The 22,399-nt window shown below is 35.5% G+C and overlaps 1 protein-coding gene across 1 annotated transcript; it reads right to left on the reverse strand.

The window, feature by feature from the left end:
* Positions 1-17,509: 17,509 nt before the first annotated feature.
* On the reverse strand, positions 17,510-22,126 carry LOC113762515. The gene is made up of 2 exons (XM_027305997.1): positions 21,845-22,126; positions 17,510-18,902 (listed from the first exon to the last, which is right to left on the reverse strand). The coding sequence occupies exons 1-2, from the start codon at positions 21,975-21,977 to the stop codon at positions 17,899-17,901; spliced, it is 1,137 nt and encodes a 378-aa protein (XP_027161798.1). The 5' UTR covers positions 21,978-22,126; the 3' UTR covers positions 17,510-17,898.
* Positions 22,127-22,399: the final 273 nt, after the last annotated feature.

Below are 22,399 nucleotides of genomic sequence, written 5' to 3' on the forward strand. Positions count from 1 at the left end.
TCCTGTTTGTGTATTTCAAATGTGTAAAATATTTACCATTAGCAGTTTATGTTCGGTCTCTCCAAATATAGGCTCAAAACAGACAGCATTTTGATTACTGAACATTTACAAATATTTCCATCTGCCTTCTAGTTGACAGTGATCTAGATGATCTAGTGAGAGGAAGGGCAGTATTGACATGGGACCTCCTCTATGTGGGACATTTATGTACATTTTAGTGTTTCCTTCGCGAGAAAAGCATTAAGGACGCAAATATTTCAACAAAGCACATGACTTCCATTGCTAATAGTATTACACTATGTTACCTACTGCTAACAGCTAATTGTGAAGTAAGTTATACCCATAAATCCTCTGTTAAGACTTCAAAAACAAAGGCATTGATCTTATTGCTTCATAGTTGGGATTTCCGAACACAAGCAGACAATTGGACCCAAATGCAAACCTATTACATGAATCGTGAACAGATTTGCAATTATACTCTGCAATCAAAAACAATATCTGTTGAATATGCATATGGTTAAGTGAAACTTACCTGTTACTGGTTGAAGCTGGAAGGAACTTCTCTTGCTTGGAATGCACTCGATCATCACAAAACTCCCTATTAATTTATTTTCAAATGTCTCAGGGGCCTTTGCAAGATCCACTACCAGAGCCTTCCTCAAATAGATTAGCTTGATGTTCTCTCGAATAACTGCGGCAAAACTACTTCCAGGAGCTTTAGAAACTCCAGTCATTTGGCAGTCATCCATGCAGGAAAATTCCAACTAACCTGGACGCACCATAATGTGTAATTAAAATACTACATCCTCCAAAATTTCTGGAACATACTCAAAAGTTTCTTGAAACTTGATCCTACTTAACTAAGATAATAAACTAAATCAAATAAAACAATGCACTATACAAATTTCCAAAATCAACAATATACCAAAGTCTACCAAATATTACTTCGTTATCTTTTTAAATAGATCCCAACAACTACAAAAATCATTGACAACAAAGCCTATCGAATAAAATTACATTGCTGAAAACAAATCGTTCCTTTGACATATTCTCTTCTGCCAAGGAAGGGATGGAAAGCAATATTTGAGGCTAGGCCTTCCTCATAATCTATGTACACTACTAACATGAATGACCTAAAAGAATGTAAATAAGTCCTGTGCCTGACGCAGTGCATGAGAATGCCCTGGGGTATAATTAATACCACAGTTCGTTACATAAGTTGTTACTGATAGAGACCTGCAACTAATGGCAATCATGCCAAAAATATAGGTATTTACATCAAAAGGGCAGTCGTCTGCACTGAGGTTATATATACAGCAATAAAAGCTACAAGGTTTCTGATCTAATGGGCAGAAAACTAAAGCTCTTTACATTAAAAGGCTTCACAATATTAGGTAATCTCATCAAAAGTAAATTTGACAAAAGTATAACTATCTAAAATAAAATAAGCTCTAAATCAGATGCCTTCAGTGAAACAATAACTGATGAAAATAAAAGAGAGCAAAGAGAAACTGTGAAATTAATCTACATGATAATAGAAGGATCATGAACAAACCAATTTGAATTGGTATCAAGTAATAGACACACATAATAGGTATTTACATTGGACTGAGAATATAAAACGTTGTATAATATCATAAAGATAAATACATTCTGTTTGCAGCTTTGGAATTTGCAATAAAATAAAAAATCAACTCAAAAGAAAAAACCCAAAATGCAATCTCACCCATCTTACAAATCAAAGCTGCAAAAAATTAGAAAATAAGCTTAATCAAAATTAGAAGGCTTCACAGATCAATAAAACCAAACCCATGTCGCTTTAAAAAATAGCAAAGCAAAATATGGGATCCAGAGATCACGCAAACTCCACATACCAAAGTACGCATCAAGATGCTCAAATCTGGTCAAACTTTAGCCCGTTGGTATGTCGAATAATTTTGCTGAGATCAATAACAATTCTAGACTCTCAATAGGTTTATTTTAATTGAACAACTAACCTTTACTGATGCAATGTGAATTTCTTTGTATTTCACTTTTCTTGTCTATGAAGCACACAGGGAGATAGAGAAGAAAATTTGTGAAATTTGTTTAACAAGATACTTTGAGTAGGTTGTCCTGCAGTTTCCTGCTATCCAACCATTTGTGCCTTCAAAGGTTTGAAAATCATGAATCTTGACAGCACCAAATAGTCCAATTACCTGACTTTCCTAGAGGTTTTGAGGCATTGGTATTAGGTGCAAAGTTCTGTCATGATATTGGAATCACTCTTATAGCCTATAATATTGTTTCAGCTAGTTGTTACAGAGCATCTAATTTACACACTTGAAGTTTTCTCCAAAGCTTGCATACTTCCAGGATGGCAATATTCAACTCTAACAGAGTTATTGGATGGTCTGACAACCAGTCAAAGGTCTGCCTATCAGACTGTGTTGAAAGGAGGGATAACATCTCTTGCAATAGGGGCTAAATTCAGGATAGTCCTTTGCTGCAAAACAATGATAATGACAGAAATCTGGTGGGAAGATTCCCTCTTATCTTATACGTGATCCATTAAGGGTTTATGCAACCAGATAATGATGAAAAATATCAAAATATATAATTCTGACAATCAAGTGGAGTCTGAGCCACATTGGATATAATTCATTTAGATTAAACATGGGCCGCTTCTTAAATCAATTGTTAGCCTTCCACCCAATGAATATTAGGCAAGTTAATCCAATTACCCAAAAAAAAATCCAACTACAGGAAGTAAATTATAAGGCAATAAAATCCAATCAACAACTAACATCCATTTAGAGGAAATATGCAGCACAGTTCAAAAGGCTCAAATTGGGTGCATCACTCTATTGAATTGATAAAACATTATTGACTCATGAATATTAATAGAACCACAAAGCAACCAAGAACAACTAATTTAATAATCCAAAACTCTAAGATGCAGTAGCTAAATTAAGAGCAATTCATCTCAACAGAAAACATGTTGACAACATCCATACTGCTTAAAAAAGAACATGCAGACTAAAGGCGAGGTGCAATGGCATAAAGAAGAGCACAAGCAAAGCCACAGAGAGAATACCAAATCTCAGCAAGGACAAGGAAGGATAGTAGAAGCTGAAGCTTATTTCAAAAGAAAAGAACAAGGGAAAACAAAACAGTAAAGAAAAAAGAGGTATTAAATTCACCTCCCAGAATGGAATAGCACAGCTTTTGTGCAGCAACTACCAACAGAAATCTTTAGAAGTTTCTTTCTCCGACCCTATCTCCACTCAAGAATGGGGACAAAATCAGATGACATGTAAACTGATGCAATGAACTGTCTGACGGGGAGGAATGGGGCAGCCAACTCGAGGCTAAAACTCACCTAAATTGGTCCCAAGTGGCAATCCGCTGATAGTACAAGAGGATGAAGACAGGAAGAGAGGACTGATGGGCTTAGTGGAAACAAAGAACGGAAAAAAGCAACTAACGGAATAGAAACCAAAGCTCCTCAGTATCAGATGACCAAAAGCTCCAACAACCAGCAGACCAAAGACCAAGACCAAAAAGCCCATCAACACATCAAATATCACAGTCCATAAAGGACAAAAGTGGCACTATTTATTTGAACCACGCAACTTTTATATATGTTAGATTTGAGCCCTCTTGTGATGCCCCAACCCACTGCTAGATGGAAGCTCGGTCATAGCATTGGCCTAACTCTGTTATGCCTTAGTTTATTAAATACAACAATCCAGATTTGAAGACCAAAAATAATGGAATTGCAACATCATTAGAAAGACATTTGCTCGACATCTTAAGCTAAATCCAAGAGATATAAAAATTAACAATAATTCGACGACAATGAAATTAGACTTCTGCATACAAAAGATAGAACTAGAGAAAAGTGCTGCAGGAACTTCATTGGTAAATATTCCCAACCAGCCTTGACCAGAACTAACTAAGCATCACTATGCATTAGTAATTATACAAGCTCGAGAGGTGGCTCCCAACATATTTGTCATTGCACTTTGTTTGTACAAGAACCCATCGAGTTAACATGCACAATTACAGAAGTATATACCCATATACATATTAAACTTCCAAGGAGATGGCATAATACTCAGTTAGTTTAAAGACAAAGTAAGCAAAACAAACATAGTTGAACAATTTAAATCATTTGAAAATTTTCATATTTGGCTATGTGTCATGACATCAACAAATCTTGAGATAAACAGGTCAAAAAAATACAAACTTTATACTGTTGGAAAGTTAATTCAGAACAATAAAACTTCAAGAAGAACTTGTCCTCAGATTCCCATTCCAATTTGTCCAGAATTGGTCTCAATATTTTTAGCACCACAAATTATAGCCAAATTCTTAAAATTGCACACTGCTAACTGAAAAACTTGCAGCTACAGGTTTCGTGATGTTCTAACTCTCATATCTGTAAAAATTTCCCAAATCGCTTACATAAACACCAAAAAACAATAAAACACTTGTACCTAACAAGAACCTATGATTTGCCAGAGAATTTCTGTAATACAAACTAAATACAGGTTTCTTTGTTTCTAGCATCTAGCATATTGAAATCTAATTCATTCAAAGAAGTAGGAGTTTTATTCCCTTTTTTGCCAGAAGCAAAAAAATCAACATATTATGTCAGAGTAGAACCACTTACAAGTCTGCTTGGATGGTGTGTATTTTGGAAGATCGTCTAAACCTTAACAGTGGGTTACCATAGTTGTCTTGAAAAAAATGTTTGGGTTTGTCCAAAACACCACAAATTTTTTCAAAACAACCCACCACCTTCTGGTCGGCCAGATCAGAAGGGAGGGGGAGGGGTGGGGCCAGTGGGAAGAAAGAGGAGAGGGGGAAACGGGGGTGCAGGGGTGGAGGGGAGAGGAGGAGTGGAGGAAAAAGAGAGAGAGAGAGAGAGGAGAAGAGGAAAGGAGGAGGGAGGGGTGGGGGTAGCGGAGGCTGTGGGAAATGAGGGAGGGTGGGGGGCCTCAGTGGTGGGATGAGGTGGGGTGGTGGAGGGGGAAGGCAGGGGTGGGAGGAGTTGGGGGGCAGCGATGAAAATGGTGAGGGAGGGTGGTGGTGGTGAAATAGGGAAAGGGGCGTGTTTTTGGGCATTTTGGGTTTTTACTTTTTTTGGATGTTCTCATAAAATTTAGGGTGTATTAACAAATTAATGTAGATAGACTTGTAACAAAACTTTGTCTTATTGTAACAGGCCTAAAAGTCACCATCCAAATAAAGCTGATCATATTTAACTTACAAAAGTAGCTAGGTTTTATCAAGTTAATATCCCCTACATAGTAAAAGTGGAGAACATGATTATCAATATAATGAAGGCAACAACAACGACAAACATACTATTTTGGAACCCACAATGGTAAGAATTCACTCTGGTAGTACCAAAAGAATACTATAAAACCAAGAATGATCCAATAAAATATTCCAAATATTGTCTATGGAATAAAGCACCTGAATAAAATGTTTCTAGTCAAAGTGACCAACGTAAGATAATCTCATGCAGCACACATGAAAAGCATATATGAACAGCATCTATAATGAAAACTTGGCAACCAATATCACTCTTCTAATAATAATCTCTATAAACAGTAGAATTACCAAATTAAGAAAATTTAAAAACTAAGGATTCATATCAGGATGAATACATCACAAACTCAGCAGCTGATGATGGCATGTCCAACCATTCTACACCTAGCTAAAACTGTGTTATTAAAGATCATTGACTTCCACACCTCATTCCATGTAGCAACTGATGATGGCACGTCCTCAAAATTAATAACCATTACTCCATGGCCCAAGTAAAAGTCAGTGACCAACATTTATCCTTTACAAGTGAAAACATTGAATCATAAAAATGACCAGCAAACTTGAAATTCTAATATTTCATCTTTAATTTTCTTAAATCACAAAAACCAATTTACCATTAAAAGTTGTACACTTTGTGAGCATACTAAGTGTGCATTTGAGCACCTGCGATGCCTACTAAAGTAGAAGCAAGACTTCCAAGATATACTAATATTCAAACTTACAATTAACCTATGCTTCAAGTGTGTGGTCCATTGGCTTGACTTACGAAAAATTACAATCATAGTCTGACCAATATGAAGATCTAGCCCCATATGAAGAATTAAAAGCATTGAAATAAACGTGCATGAATATAACTGATAAAGCAGAGGATAAAGATTAAAAAGCTGCCAAAACAAGGGCACAATCAAGAATGACTTTGTTAGTATGATTTTCACAACATACTGATCCTTTAGCTTAATTAATGCACAAGAAGGAAATGCAAGAAGTTTGCCTGCTTTGAAATGAGCTGCTCCAGGGGCCTCAAATTATTTAATGATCGCCAATATGGAGGTATGACTGGTCAATAACCTTTTCCTGGAGTGACTGTTGATTTAGTAGGGAGCAAGTGACCCTACATGTTTGATCATTAACACCTCAAAAAGAAAAGATTAACTTGTTCTTTATCCTCATAACACCAGAAGAAGCAACCAATGATAGACAGAACTTATTTAATTAACAGTAGAAATAACAGATCAATAAGGGCCAAAGCAACAAAAGAACTATACTTGATTGGCAAAAAACTAGCTATATAAACATTAAATGTGATATATCTGTTTTCTCAGTTATAATTGTTATGGAACTGCACCTCAACCCAGTTGTGGTTTCAAGGAATTGGAATTGAAAAATTTTGGTCCAAGTAAAAAATTCAAAATGTACAATTTGATCATGTATGAATTTAATTCAACTCTAAATCCAGAACCAAATTTACAACCCAAACAACGAAATTGCAATTGGGGCTTCTGATTTCAGTTCTATGGCCCCTATCTGTGTCTAAATTTTTTTAAAAAACTCAAGCAGGACATTGTACAAGAAATACAGCACCCTCCAAGTATTCATAACGTTTTCCGCCTACATACTCAGAGCATTCCCACTTCACATTAATTTTCTAAGACCCCATCTATCAGCTGTTACAATTTCAAATTTGCAAAACAAATGGTTCAAGAACATTTTAACTTTGGCACCCAATTATAAACAGCAACAAGATCCTAAACACACCCCAATAAACCTCAGCTTGATAGTAAGTTGTTTCTTCCAACTAGCCAAACAAATTGCACTTAGAATACACCTAGAACACCCACAAAATAAGCAATTTTCCTTGTTTCCCACACTGCAAAAGTGGAAATTCAGCTCATCAAGAAAGTTCCTCTTCTTCAACACCAAGTTTAAATCCATCTCAATATAACTTGTTGAAAATCTCAAACGGGTAAGTTTTTACCTAATTCTCACAAGAATAGTGAGCAGACGAACTGAAACCTAGTTGACAAAAACACAATAAAATTTTAACTTGGTGGTTGAAAACAAGATTCTCATCAAGTCTTGCACATGTTAAGCCCACAGATATCAGAAGAAGAAGCCCTGTAACACTGCCATTTTTTTAGGGTAAATTTATCTGTTGCCAAAGACAAAACTTCAGTCACCAAAAATAATATATTAACTCCTTTAACTAACTTAAATTTCATCTAACTACCTGAAATATATAATAGATTTCACCAAAAGTGCTAGCTTAAAGCCTGGTACAGTGCATGTTGTACCAACACACTTCAAAATCATGCATTATAATTATAAGTGTAAATGAACAAATTATCACTAAAATTATGTAATTACAAGCCACTTATGGAATTACTTGTATAAATTTGTATTCACACAAAAAAAGGCCCACATTTCACTAGATTTACTTTAAGTCGACACACAATTCAGAGAAAAGTTGAAAACTTGCTTGATCCTAGAAGAGGCCTTGACTCTATTGCTTCCTCCACCTCTCAACCTCTTCTCTTTCTATTGCAACAGAAAAATATGATGGACATAAAAGAACAGGTGGTAAAGCCCATCATACACTTGTCATAAACCGCCAAGCCCTCCACGCAGCCCACTGATTTGAGAAAAACTAGTTTCTGGTTTGTCTATTTTCTCTTGTCTTTCTTTTTAAGTTGAATGGCGCATCGGATTGAGGGGCATGAGCCATGAGTATCTAAATTAATTTGTTAAGTTATGCCTAATATTCTAAATTTGTCCACATTATTCTACACAATACTAACCCATCTAACCAAGGCTGATAATTCAAGCAAGCATATTGGACAGAGGGTGTTACTTACATTCTTCATCCCCCATTACAATATAATTCAACATTACGTTAGCATTCCCATTACAATATAATTCAACATTTCGTTAGCATTTTAAGTCTATTATGCTCCCCTGAGCATAGAAATATCTCAAAAGTCACTTTAAGTTGTTCGAAAGCAACCTTTCCAAATTTCACAAGTTAAAAGAGCTATTTTAAAGAACTCCTTATTCTTAGATAAAGTTGGTCAAACTTGCTGAACCTTCTTTTTTCTTTTTTCATTTTTCATTTCAAGAAGAAGCCTTACAGAAAAGGGAAAACGGCGGCTTCAAAATTGAACCAGGAACCTCATGGTTGCCTGGTTAATATCCCTACTAGCTAAGCTAGGTTTTTTGGACCCAAAAAAAATTCTAAACAAAATTGCTCCAAGGTCACGCCTAATTACACATGTTTCATTTGTATTTCATCCATCCTTCATAGCCAAAAATTACTTCTCCTTTTGTGGTTAGCTCCCATCATCAACTACATCATCATAAAAATGTTCACCTACTTAACTAGCAATTTTACAAATCTTACTGATTTTTTGTGTCAGAAGACCAACTAAACACAACCAAACAAAATGAAATAAAAAAGAGGATTAGTTTGACATATATCTATATTGAAATATGTAGTGCTTAGAATCCCATTATAATTAGTACCCAAAAGTGGAAATCCCATAAAATCTAAGTTTATTTATGACCAAATCTATGCATTTGACAATCAAATTCTACTCTCAATAGAGATTTCTAATCCTCACTTTCTCCGATTTCCCTTATCGCCTGCATCACTCAATACAAATCTGCCACCACACTATTCATCATATACTTACAACCTACATGTTAGTGGATTCTCTTGAATGGTCACATCACCCACATCAGCCAATAGTAGAAAATTCTGGTGACTTTAGAAGTATACAGCAACAAGGTGTACTGGGAATAATTACACACCATAACACTGGAAACAAGAAGCCCTCTACATATTCAGGCTACTAAGAAGTCACAAACTAATAAAACCCGAGAATCATTTACATTCTCAAATCAATGCACACATGGATAAGAAAAGCATGTACCCTAACCTAATATGTGCTCTTAGAATCCAATCATCCATTTCTGATCCCAATTTCCTAATTGTTGTATACATGCCCCTTTCCTTGCCCAAGCAATTAGGTGATGTGAAGGGCCCACCACCCTTGCTGGATTCACTGAGGTGGCCTTCATTTCCATGATAGATCAAATCTTAGGGTGTTCTTTTCTCTCTTTCTCAAAGGGATAAAGCGAGAGGTGGGTCTTAAGGGGGAGTCAGAAATCAACAGTCAGTGTTCGACCTTTAAAAAAAAAAAAAAGCAAGAGAGTAAGGGATGGTGCAGAAGCACTCAAGCAACCCAGGCATTAAAAAACCTTAGAACCAGTCAAAAGACAAAATACATAGCATGTGCTCAGCTGTTACCATGAGCTCTAAATATAAAATCACTAATAGAAAAATGAGGTTGATATCAAAAAGGCACAATTTAAACAACCATGTAACACCACACCACTCAAACAACCGGAAGAAAACTAATCAAAATAATACATTACACTAAAACAGGATTTGTCTGAACGTTTCTAATTCAATTTAGGAATACAAATACTCGTATGTTTATAATTAGAAGAATCTAATGCTCATATACTTCACAGTAGATATATGTGACACTAACCTTCAGTTTTGTTTGGTTTTGTTTTGTTGGTCTTCTGCCATACTGAATCTGAAAGATTTTCTAAAATTTCTCGTTAAGTAGGGGAATTTTTTGTGGTATTATAGTGGAAGATAGGATCTAGCGAGACAACGCGAAGCAATTTTGGCCATGAAGGAAGGAAGAAAGACAAATGAGATGTGTCAATACAAAATGTAGCATTTAAATCAGGTATGACCTTGGAGCTATTTTATTTGTAAGTTCTTTTTATTTGTCCAACAAACCCATCTTAGCTGTTAGGGATATTAGCCAGGTAACCATGAGGTTCCTGGTTTCGCTTTCAAGCCCTCCCCTTTCCGCTCTCCTCATGTAAGGTGTCTTCTTGAAACAAAAAAAAAAAAAAGAAAAAAAAAAGGCTGTGTTAGTTTGCCCAACTGTATCTAAGAATGAGGAGTTGTTTGATAAAGCTCTTTTAACTTGTGAAAATGTGGAAAGGTTGCTTGTTGGACAACTCAGAGTTACATTTGAGGTACTTCTACACTCGGAGGAGAATAGTTTAAAAGTGCTAACTATAATGTTGAATAAAATGGTAATGTGTGATGAAGAACATCAACGAGGCCTTCTGCCCAATATGCTTGCTTGAATTATTAGCCTTAGTTAGATGGGTGGGTATTTTGGAGATTAATGCGGACAATGACAGGCTATTAGGCACAATCCAACACATTAAGTTGGATGCTCATGGCTCATACACCCTCCGAAGTACCTTTCAACTTGAAAAATCAATGGACTGCGTGGAGGAGTTGCAGTTTCTTACAAGTATATGGTGGGCTTTGCCACTTGTTCTATTCCCGTTCCCTATCATTCTATCATTTTTTTCTGTTGCAATAAAGAGAGAATAGGCTGAGAGTTGGAGAAAGCAAGAGAGCCACGACCTTCTACGATCAGGTGAGTTTTTAGCTTTCATTGAAGCTTGCATTGCAAAGTATGTTTTTAACTTTCATGTTCTTTAATTGCATAATTTTAGTGAATTCGTATATACTCATAATCATAATGCTTTGCTTTGAAGTGAGTTCATACAACATGCATTATACTAGACTTTAAGCTAGTACTTTCTATGCAAATCTACTATATACTTCAAGTAGATAGATGAAATTTAAGTTAGTTGAGGCAGTTAAATGCTATTTTTGATGACAGAAGTTTTTGTGGTTTGCAATAGATAAATTTAGTCTCAAAAGTGGTGGCGTTAGAGAACTGCTTCTTCAGATTTTTCTGAGCAAAATGTATGCAAGACTTGATGAGAGTCCTCTTCACAACCACCAAAGTTAAAATTTAGTTGTGTTTTTGTCAACTGGGTTTCAATGTGGCTGCTCACTATTCTTATAAAAACATATGCTCGCTATTATATCCATGCCCCTTTCCTTGCCCAACCAATTAGGTGGTGTGAAGGTCCACCACCATCCTTGTTGGATTCACCAATGTGCCCTTATTTTCTATGACAGATCAGATCTAAAGTCTGTTTTTCTCTCTCTTTCCCGAGAGAGGGGGGGTTCTTAAGGAAGGGGCAGAAATCAACTGTCCTTGTTTCACAGAAATCAACTGTCCTTGTTTGACTTCAACACAAAAAGCAAGAAAGTAAGTGATGGTGCAGAAGCACGCCAGCACCCCCAGCATTAGAAAAGCTTAGAACCAGTCAAATAACAGAATACATAACATCTGCTCGCTGCTCAGCTGTTACCATAGGCTCGAAATAGCAAATTACTTATAGCAAAATGAGGTTGATCTTAAGAAGACACAATTTAAACAACCCTGATACACCACAGCCCACACAGCCCAAACAACAAGAAGAAAAAGAAAAGCATCCAATCAAAATAATGCATTATACTGGAACAGGATTTGTCTGAAACTTCAAATTCAAGGTAGGAATCAAAATTCTTGTATGTTTACGATTAGAAGAATCTAGTGCTCAAATTATTGAAACAGAATCTCATCTTTACAGAAAACTTAGCTGCTAACTTAGTTCTCTAACAAAAGTAAAAGGAAGATCGATGCATGATAGGAGACCAAGCATAAAAACCTCCTAAGTTAGTCTGTTTACCATCTAGCCAAAATATATTATTCAACTGGAGCCATTACAGGATTTCACTGTCCCAATAACACGTTTATAGGGCATTTTTGGTCCACTTGGAGACTTTTAGAATTTTTACCTGCATGTTAGTTAACTTAACCTCTTATTTTGTCTCAAAATTTTCAAATTTTCATCTAGTAATTTTTGGGGAGGATTCCAACTGTTATCCAATAAATGACACCAATGTTCCCACATGAAGTCTTGAGAAACATGTACGACAGGCTAATTCACATACAATTCCAATAAAGAGAACCAACCTGCAGCTGATTCCAACTTACGAGAACCTACCCTTTATTCCTATTTAGAGATCTGCTACCACGTGCTCCCAGAACAATATCAACCTGGTCCAATATCAAAAACAAAATAATCATGTGTTGCTCCAATCCCAGAACCAAACCAGCAGATATGGCCAAAGTCATTAATAAAAGTTGAAGGACAAAGGTTTCCGTACCTGCTCCTAAGTAAAACAACCTCCAACCTGTCATTACCACATCAAAATTTGAGGCCTCTGCACTGAACCAATGAAGATGCTATGCCTATAAAGGTTCACAGTAGGCATCGAAAAGAAATTACCAGAAATAACAACTTGATAGCAACATCAGAAAACTCACATCGCATTTTTAAACATCCAAGATTGGTAACTATTCCATGAAGACCATCTTAATCTCTACATTAGTTTAAACTAAACAAAATTGCCTTCTAAATTCCTTGATCATGTATCAAATCAAAAGTTAACGTGAAATACAAGCATAACAAAAATGACCAGACACCCAGCAAAGATATGTTGCCTCAAAAACATCAACTGAATGGCAAAAGGACATGCATCATCAGCTCATTACAAGAATTTGGTTTTCTCTTCTCCTTGTTCTTTATACAGACCATTTTTCTAAACATTTTAAACACCAAATCTCTACAAAAGCTTATTCCTCAAATTCTATAAACTCTTAAGAGAGACCTAGAAAAATTTGAGACATTAACAAAAATTAAAGACATTTGTAGACAAAGTGAATTTTCTCAATTTAGTGACTGTATGCATACCAGTTTCAGCATATGAGAAAAACACTCTTCAGCTTGAGTTTGCAAATTTCTTTTTTGCCCCTCTCATCCCAAGATGGTGAGATTTGCAGTGTCATTAGGTGCATTAATTATTAATCCAAAAAAGTGACTTATGAAGTCAAAAATTTCTTATGAGCACATTAATAAAACAGAGGAGAAGATGAAGAAGGAAATTAATATCTTCAATGGTATCAATAACCAAGTTACTTCATCAGCCTGATATTAAAGTATTTCAAACCCCATGCATCTTTTTTCTGTAGCAATATAAGTTCACAAACCCATGCAAATTAGATTGGAATCTCAATAGGACGCCCTTTTGTTGTATCCATCATTTCCTATCTTTTTTGCCTAAAGTCCACAGGAGAGAGATAGAGGGTACAACAGTTGGCCTAAGAGAGCTCAACTAGAATGAGTATTTCATGTTCATAGCCTATAAAAAGCTAAAGAGAATGTAAAAATCATCCATCCTGCTGCTCCAGAAACAGCTTCACCATGAGCAGAGAGTTGTCACACAAAAATAAGCACCAGTTGTATGACAACTCAACCACAAAACAATGTATTGAACATCAAGATGGTCTCCAGAAAATAATATAAGAATATAGAAAAAGCAGAAAGGAGACACAAGACTTAATTTAGGACAGGTATATCAGTTTCAAAACTGTGGAAAGTTGATAAACGTATAATGCAGCATTGTACTTTCATGCAGTCCCTGTCATCATTTGTACCCAAAATCATTTCGCAATAAATCCTACCAAAATGAACACTAATAGTATTGCTAATTTGAATTCCATACATACCTTAGATGCATCACAAGTTGACATCCAGTACAATTCAATGATTGGTATGAAATCCATTCATGAGCAGATCATGCATTCTCCTTGTAGAAGGAGCAAGCCAAAAGAAAAGCAATTGGGACTCGTACATTCGCCTCTTAAATTAACAAACCTGGGCCCACTTTGTGTTTATCATAGAATCAGATTCAAATTTTTACAAGTTTATTTATACGTATGTTGTAACTTAAATAAAAGGTTGTAATTTTATCACTGATCTCGCATTCAGTTTGCATATGCTCCGTTGTAGGTGCCTTTTCTTGTTCTTAGCTTCTTGCTTCTTGTGAGCTTTATCTTATTGATTTGAAACCTCAAATCAATAAGCCTTTTCTTGTTCTTAGCTGCCAACAATAAAAGGCACCTACAACGGAGCATATGCAAACTGAATGCGATATCAGTGATAAAATTACAACCTTTTATTTAAGTTACAATTTTCATAAAAATAAACTTGTAAAAATTTGAATCTGAAAGCAATATAATTTTCTTAAAGCTGAGCCCTCCTTTAACGCTGATGCACATATCAAGGAATATAACCAATTGAACTTTTGTCTTTTTTTCTTTTGTGAAAACATGCAGACTTCGCAAAATTAATAAAGCACATGAATCTTGTTTGAACAAACATAATCTTAAGAAATATGACACAAAATCAGAAAAAAAAAAAAAAAAGGTGACAAGTAGTGGAAAGAGAGCTGATGCTTATCCCCCACTTTTATACTTTCTAATACAAAATACATAGGTCATTTTCAATGTCAAACAGAAAGGCACAACTTAAAGGTTACCAACAAGAATCTATATCCCTGCAGAAGGTATGTAATTTATGAACATATCTAGAATATTAAACCAGTATAGAGAAATCTTTTCGTGGGTTCACATTCAGACACGTGTAAATTGACATTATTTGACCTGATAATGCAAAGCTCCGGTTTAAAGCAAGATAATCTGAAAAAATAAGTGTATCAACAAGAAGAAAAAATGATTTAGAAGAGAAAGGGAAGGAAAGATATAGTCACCCTTCTAATCCAGTAATTAACACGCATCATATTCAAATCAGGTAGTAAGAATTAACACCCACAGAAAGGTTTAAAGATCCATAGATAAGCAAGTAACGCAAGAGCAAATCCAAATATGATTCAGCCTGGATGGACATCTCTCGTTGCTGATTCACATACAAACTTCCCAAGGAATAAGTAAAGCACAAGCTTCCCATTTCAAACAAAACCTAAAATGTAACATCTATGACAAACTGGGATGAAAGGTAGGATTAAAAATTTTGCAAAAATAGTTTAGGATCGAGCAAATACCATGGGTCACCTTTAATGTCATGAAGTAAGGCTTGACTCATAACTACACAAATTAGATTGAATCTCTTAGAAGAAGGTAAATAATATATGAGCAACCTTACCAGTATGGAATCTGTATCATGAAACTCAGCAAAGATTAGGTGGGTCAATCTAAGCCATTTATTTAGTTTTGAGTCTCTTTAGTAATGCAAGGAAGTTTCAATTAACTCGTAATGAATTCTTATCTTTAATGAGGAATGGCAAGATGACCTAAGGGCTAGCCCATGTTCATATGCAGTACATTGTTTATCATGAAGTAAATACCTTCATTACACAATCAAACAACAGATTGCTTAAGAATCCTAACATGGAAACGAAGCCAAATCTGGTCACTTATAATCATCAATATAGGATCTTATCCACTCTTTCTTAAAATAAATTTTTAATCAATGTTTAAAAGTCATTGTTTAAGAATGTCTGGATTCCTACAGATATTTGCATCTTTATATAGAATGCTTTTTACAGAAAAACACTATGCAATGTACTTTAAAACTTGCCATCATACACATTTATCCTAAAGATTCAGGTCAAGTCAATGTCATTGTACTTTCTCAAAAACCTAACTAAAACAGCACTGACACATTAGAAAATCCCTGATAATCCAAGTAGTATCGGTGAGAATCCTCTTGACTAACACAAAGGAACTAATTATTAAAACATGTTAATTCCATGGATTCAGAAGGGAAAATTGTTGCTCATCCTAGCTCACCAAAGTACTTAACCAACTGCAGAGGCATCTGACAACCATTTGGAATGATGATTGAATACACACCAAGAATTCGTTCTGGTGGCCTAAGGCAGGAACATCAACATTTTAGAAACACAGCCTTCAAGAGCTGGACTAGATTGATTGGCCAGAAAATGATGCAGGAGCTTCAAAGGAAGAGAATGCTACATTGCAACTTCAGATGTAACCAAACAACACATTACTCAAAATTACATTCATAAACTGAGTGAAAGGTAACAATGTGCTGACCCATTATCATTTTTCTTTCTGCTTCGGTGCAACCAAGCATTATGGACTGTTTCTTTCTATGAGAAATCTTAAATGTTTGAAATTGCTGTGTTTCTTCTACTAACAGCAGAATCAATGGTTTTGAGTTTGTTGCTCAAAGAAAGAACAACTAGAAGTTAGAGCCATTGCTTCTATTTTTCCCTTCCCTTAGAAGTTGGAATTCATTACATAAACTATGCTGAGCCAACAGCAGAATCAATGGTTTTGAGTTTGTTGCTCAAAGGTATAACTAAAGAGCCATTGCTTCTATTTTTCCCTTCCCTTGGAAGTTAAAATTCATTACATAAACTATGCTGAGCCAAATCGTAAAGATTTAACAAAGACACAGTAATATATTGAAGCATTGCTCAGTACAGTAGCTCATTTGCTATACCAAAGACAAGAAGAAAAGGGGGCAAAGAAAGCCTGTGATGGAAAAGTAACTTCATCAACCATCACAAAACAGTAAAAGAACATGCAAAGTTTTAAATTCAATGAGTAGAGCCCAATAAAAATTACAAGAGGATTCCAATGAAAAGGATTTGTGTCAGAAAGAAAAATAACCTAAAAATGTGTGCCCCACAATAGAAAGCAATACACATCATTAAGCGAACATAAAATGGCATTATTATTAATCATACAGAACTTATCTTCCCTTATATGCTACTGAGTTTTCATTATTCCACTATCAGTACATGACAACCCACATAAAGATTCCGTCTTGAAATACTACACTGCCAGAAAGAACTCATCAGGAACTTGGATCATAAAAAGTATGCCTTCAAAAATGCCACTAATCAAATTTTCACAAAAAAATAGACCACCTTCTGAATGGATAGTAACCTAAAATTGACAGCTATACACTGCCAATTTTAGCAAACCTCCATCTCAGCATTAAAGCAACTAGAACTTTACATCCACAAAATTCAATAACCAGGATATAAATCACCAATACCACCTAAAACGCCAGAAGATGCTACAGATCTGCTTCCAGTTACTAATAGCATCAAAAGATAATCAAAACTCTGGAAATATAGGGTTGGTTATTTAAATTGCACTCTACCTGCCAGGACAACAAATAACATGACACTTTAATTATTTAATATGAACAAGTCCAAATTGAATCACAGCCCCCACAAGCTGTTACACTAGAACCGTTCCCGTAGAAAAGGAGTATACTCTGAAGTGCCAAAAGGTAGTTCATGCTCCAGTCTTGTTGTAAATAGTGGTATCTATTACTCAGGCAAAAAAATCTACTTCACACAAAACATCATAATAAATCGGTTGTCACAAGAGATCATGATTAGAAAAAAAAATGACAATAAAAAAGAAATATTATACTTTATACTTTTACAAACTTTTTGTGAAATGGCTTGCATAAAATCGTACCTTACAGAAAAGCCAGTATACAAATGAGCACTGGTCTTGAGAGCTTATGCAACCAAAGACTGATTTATCAATCAGGCTAATCAAATTAATCAGACGAAAACAGTCTGAAGCTCCTAGAATCCACAATAGTTCATGCCCTCCCAAAAAGCACTCCACAAAAAAATCGCAGTATGGCAATAGGACACAAGATACCTAGACCAAAAATAATTTACAGCTGGAGATGGACAGAACTCCAATGACTCTGTACCACTGGAATTAGACTAAAAGATCATTAGGCCCAAGTACAATGGCATTTTTAGCACTTTCTGATTATTCCTCAAACATAGAAATGAACAGTCTTCTGTGACTTTTCCCTCTGCCACTGGTAAGCCATCACATGATCATTAGTTTCAAATCTAGAAGCTTTGTATCTTGGTCCATGCTGGAAGGATCCTCCCCTCTTCCTGCAACCGGAAAACGAATGGCCTCCAGAATCATTTTGAGTTAGCTGTTTTTCTTCCCAATTTGTCCAGCCTCTGTTCCAAGGAGCTCCTGTTTGAGAAGCAAAATTATTTAGTGAAGTAATGACAGCATTGCCCGATCTCTGTGGTTCACGACCACTACTGGTCCACTGCTTCCAACCCCTAGTCCAATAATCTTGTCTTTGTCGCTTTTCTCCACCACATCCTAAATCAAAACCACGACTCCAGGAATTTTGAGGAATAATATTAGCATTACTAGACTGCTTATTATAATTTGATTCCTGGTTCCAATCCAATGACTCATCTGAACGTCTTTTCCATGAATTATTCTTCAAGGGCTCAACTGCCTTAGAGCCACTTTGTTTCCAAGGATCATTGACATTCTTCAACTTTATTGACTCGTAATGTTGGCCCCAACTAGATGATGCACCTTTCTGATTATCAACTCTCTGTGAAGAACCCCTTTCCCATGGATTGTCACCAGGATCACCCTCAGTGTCTAGGATTCCTTCGTTGTTAGTTACACTTTCCGACTTCTCAGCACATTCTGTCTCATCAGGATTAAAGTACTCCCCATCTAAATCAGAAATTAGTCTAGCATCAATATTTGGATTCCAGTCTATTTCATCAATGTAGACATCCTGATCAGGAAGGGGAGTCTCACAAGGGAGGCCATTAATCTTTTCCCAATACCTCCTTTTTGCATTATGGAACGCTTCTTCACCTGCAGAATCATCCCATTTGACCACATTTTCATGGCAATACATGTACTTTTTGGTAGTGACAACCTTCTGCCATGGAACTCTCACAGACTTGCAGAAATCTATTTCCCATGATGATCCACTGGTATCCTGCATTACTTTAGAATAAATAAAAGAAAGAATCAGATTTCCTAATTCACAGACTCATGGGATAATTTCACAAACTAACAAATAAAGCTTACAATCAAAAACAATAATCTACAGTTAAACTGGACAAGTGGTTCATGGGATCATAAATACATGATGGCTTAAGTTGATCTTATCCATTAAAAACAATTTATTCGGGGACATGGAAGAGTTGGACTTTAATGCATAGTTGTTATTACATGATCCTTCACAAGCCATTTACCTCTCGCCATAACTTAGTGGGCCATGTTCGTAAAATACAATTGTTTATTTCTTTCCTTAAAATGTGCTTTCCATCTTCTCTCTTCCCTAAGCTTCTTATCTGCTAAAAAATTCTCTAAATGACTGGCATCCACCCGATGACAACTGCCACTGGAACTGATGATTTAATGATCATATAAGTTCAAAACAAATGAAAAATCACAAGAAAACTAGAAGAAGAAGAAGAAGAAAACAATATCTTTATGAACCACAAGGCTTCCTCAGGACTTTTTTAGAGTTGCAGTAGAATATTCCTGTGACTAGTAAGAAAAATATCCAAGTCTAAACTACTCACAAAACCATAGAAACATCATGATTTAAAAGCTTCAAAATTAGGAAGCAAAAGTGAAATCATTCTTTGGTTTACCAAATTTGCATGAATAATTACTACTCTTGTTTATTTGGTGTGGCAGTGGTCTCCATTGTTTTGTAATATAGCTCTGATTTGGGGGTCCTAATTTCTTATCAACATGCCACAAATACTAGTGGCAACTGTGAAACTTGAGATGACAGCGTGGTTCTGTTTTTAAGTTTTCTATTTTTGCACTTGAATAGAGAAACAATAATATCAAATGGTATAGGTGGATTAGATGGATTAGATGTATCCATTTTAAACCAGTAAGTTAAACGAGTGTAATTGCATAACCCTCTAGATCCATTAAAAGTTTTATAGTCATCCCTATCTTTTTGGTTTTCCCCCCTCTAATGTAAATGCTAAGATACTATTGATATGCCACCTATGGAAGCCTAAGAAAGATGATTTCCAGTCGACCTGCTTCTTACTTTTTTGCTAAGTCCAATTAGTCCATCAAATGGAAGTATACAATCATTATGAAACTTCCAGATTTTCCAAATGTGTATGCCATCTTCTTGACAAAAGCTGGAAAACTCAGTAGGTAAATGCACTGCTTTTTCAAATAATCTTCCATCCATCGCTTCCTCAAATGACGTGCAACTTCATTTCTAATACAAAGTTCAGTTACGAAACACAACATTACATATTAGGTTTGCTAACTTCCACTCTAATTCCTAGGAATCTTTTAAAACATCTTAAAGCATAAACAGTTTTTTTTTTAAGTAAGCAACACATACGAGTTTTATTACAAACAGAAAGTTTCCCAACTAGAGATAGCTCTGGCATACTTCCATTTACTTCTTAGAACAATTAGTTCAGCATCTTGACACAAGTACCACAACTTCATGAGGGACACATCAATGAAGAATCCGAAAACACCAACAATAATGAAAGGAACTAAAGCATATGAAACTAGTTTTGTGCTAAAAAATAAATAAGCCATGGACCATTTTCCTTTTGTATTAAACCTTGCCTCCAATCCATCGCTTACCCTATTAAGGTCTTAACTGTTTTCACTATAATCTCAATTTCCAAACTTCTCTTAAACAGTAACTAATCTACTTTTTTTTGGGTAAACACACCACTTGACAACACCCAAGGGAAGCCAAGTTAAAAACATCAGCTAAAGGGAAACTCACATCGAAGTGTCAAACAAGACAAATTTCAAAAACTATTCGATCAGAATGGAAGAAGTTTGAAGAAGTAAATAACAACACAGTAACTTGGGAAATTTTGTGCATTATGAGAATCACAAAACTGAAGACCTAAGTAATAGTCGATTTTCATGTAATATTTGCCTATTTGACACAAAAACATGCAGCTCTTATCCTCGAGGGTACAAGGAAAAATGCATTGGCATCATAATGACCAATCATGAGAAACAAAGAGAATTTCTTGTTTTTAGTGGTTATACAAGCCTAAAATCTAGAGTACTCTTCTAGAATATTGGCCAAAAACTACATATAGAACTCCCTTTTTCAGTGTAGATGTATTTAAAACAAAAGGATGCACTAAACGTACAGAACCAAATCCAATCACTATACACATAAAGCAGAATGATCACCTTGAATCATGGGTTACCGATCATGTTAAGCCCACAAATCTTACAAAATTCCCTCCTTTTCCTCCAATTTCTATACTTGCACGCTGACTTACTTCAACCAAATAAAATCAGAAATTGAAAATTTTAATATAGCATGCTTCTTTATTCTCGCAGATCATAAGAACAGAGGCAAAGAGATAGTGTATGTGTGTGTGAGAGTGTGTTAAAAACCAACACCAGAAGTTTATTCCCCTGATCGATTTAATTTCATATTCTACAAACCCCACCGCCCCACCACTTGCAATTCTTCCATAAAAGATCAGAAATTCAACTCACATAAAGATGATTAAACACGTTAGCTTTCAATCCCATTTCAATAAATTCGTAACTCTTTTCCACCGTGAACTCATAACTTCAAAAAACAAATCCAAACCAAAATTTTTAACAAACTCCAAGATTTTCAAGAATCAATAAACCAACAACAACAAACAAACAAAGGAATGCCACCCCAGATAAGAAGCACAATCAAGGAAAGATTATATCAAGAATCAATAAACTAACAACAACAACAAACAAACAAAGAAACAAACAAACGAAAAAGGAATGCCACCCCAGATAAGAAACACAATGAAGGAAAGATTATAGCAAGAAATATAAAAGAACCCAAAAAATTCTTTCTCAAAAACAAGAAGAACCCATCTTTCTCAAAAAGAAAAAGAACCCACCGATCAAATCCAAGAAAGAAAAAAGTATACCAGGAGGATTGGATTGAGAATGATGGGGTGAAGGAGGAGAAGGCGGGGGCTCTTCATAATCATAATCTTGATATCTCTTGTTATTGTTATACCTTCGTCTCGGTATCCATCTCCTGTTATTCCATTTCCCCATTTGAATATCCCTACAAGATTAAATCAATCCAAGAAATAGATTGAGGCTTTGAAGAGTGAAATCCCACAGTTACTATGTTCAGTAAAACAGAACAGTAACACAGAAGAAAGACTGTCCAGTAGGCAACGCGGTGCAATGGCGAAGAGACGAAGCGGTTTAAATAGGGGAAATTGGTGTCCCGGCTGTGTCAGGCTTGGATTGTAGGAATGCAGCCACGTTGTTAAAAGTTAGCTTCGATTATCATAATTTTGCAAGATTTTCCTTATTTTGACTGCTACGTTACAAAAAGTTTGTTCGGATGGTCATTATTTGCAAGATTTTCTATACTTGAATATATTATAAACATGATTTTTAATATATCTTTTAATCTTATCAATAAACTTTTTATCAAATATACATCAAATAAATTTAAAAAATATATA

This window comes from Coffea eugenioides, chromosome 2 (genome assembly GCF_003713205.1).
Source record: "Coffea eugenioides isolate CCC68of chromosome 2, Ceug_1.0, whole genome shotgun sequence".
In the NCBI taxonomy this organism is placed as follows: domain Eukaryota; kingdom Viridiplantae; phylum Streptophyta; class Magnoliopsida; order Gentianales; family Rubiaceae; genus Coffea; species Coffea eugenioides.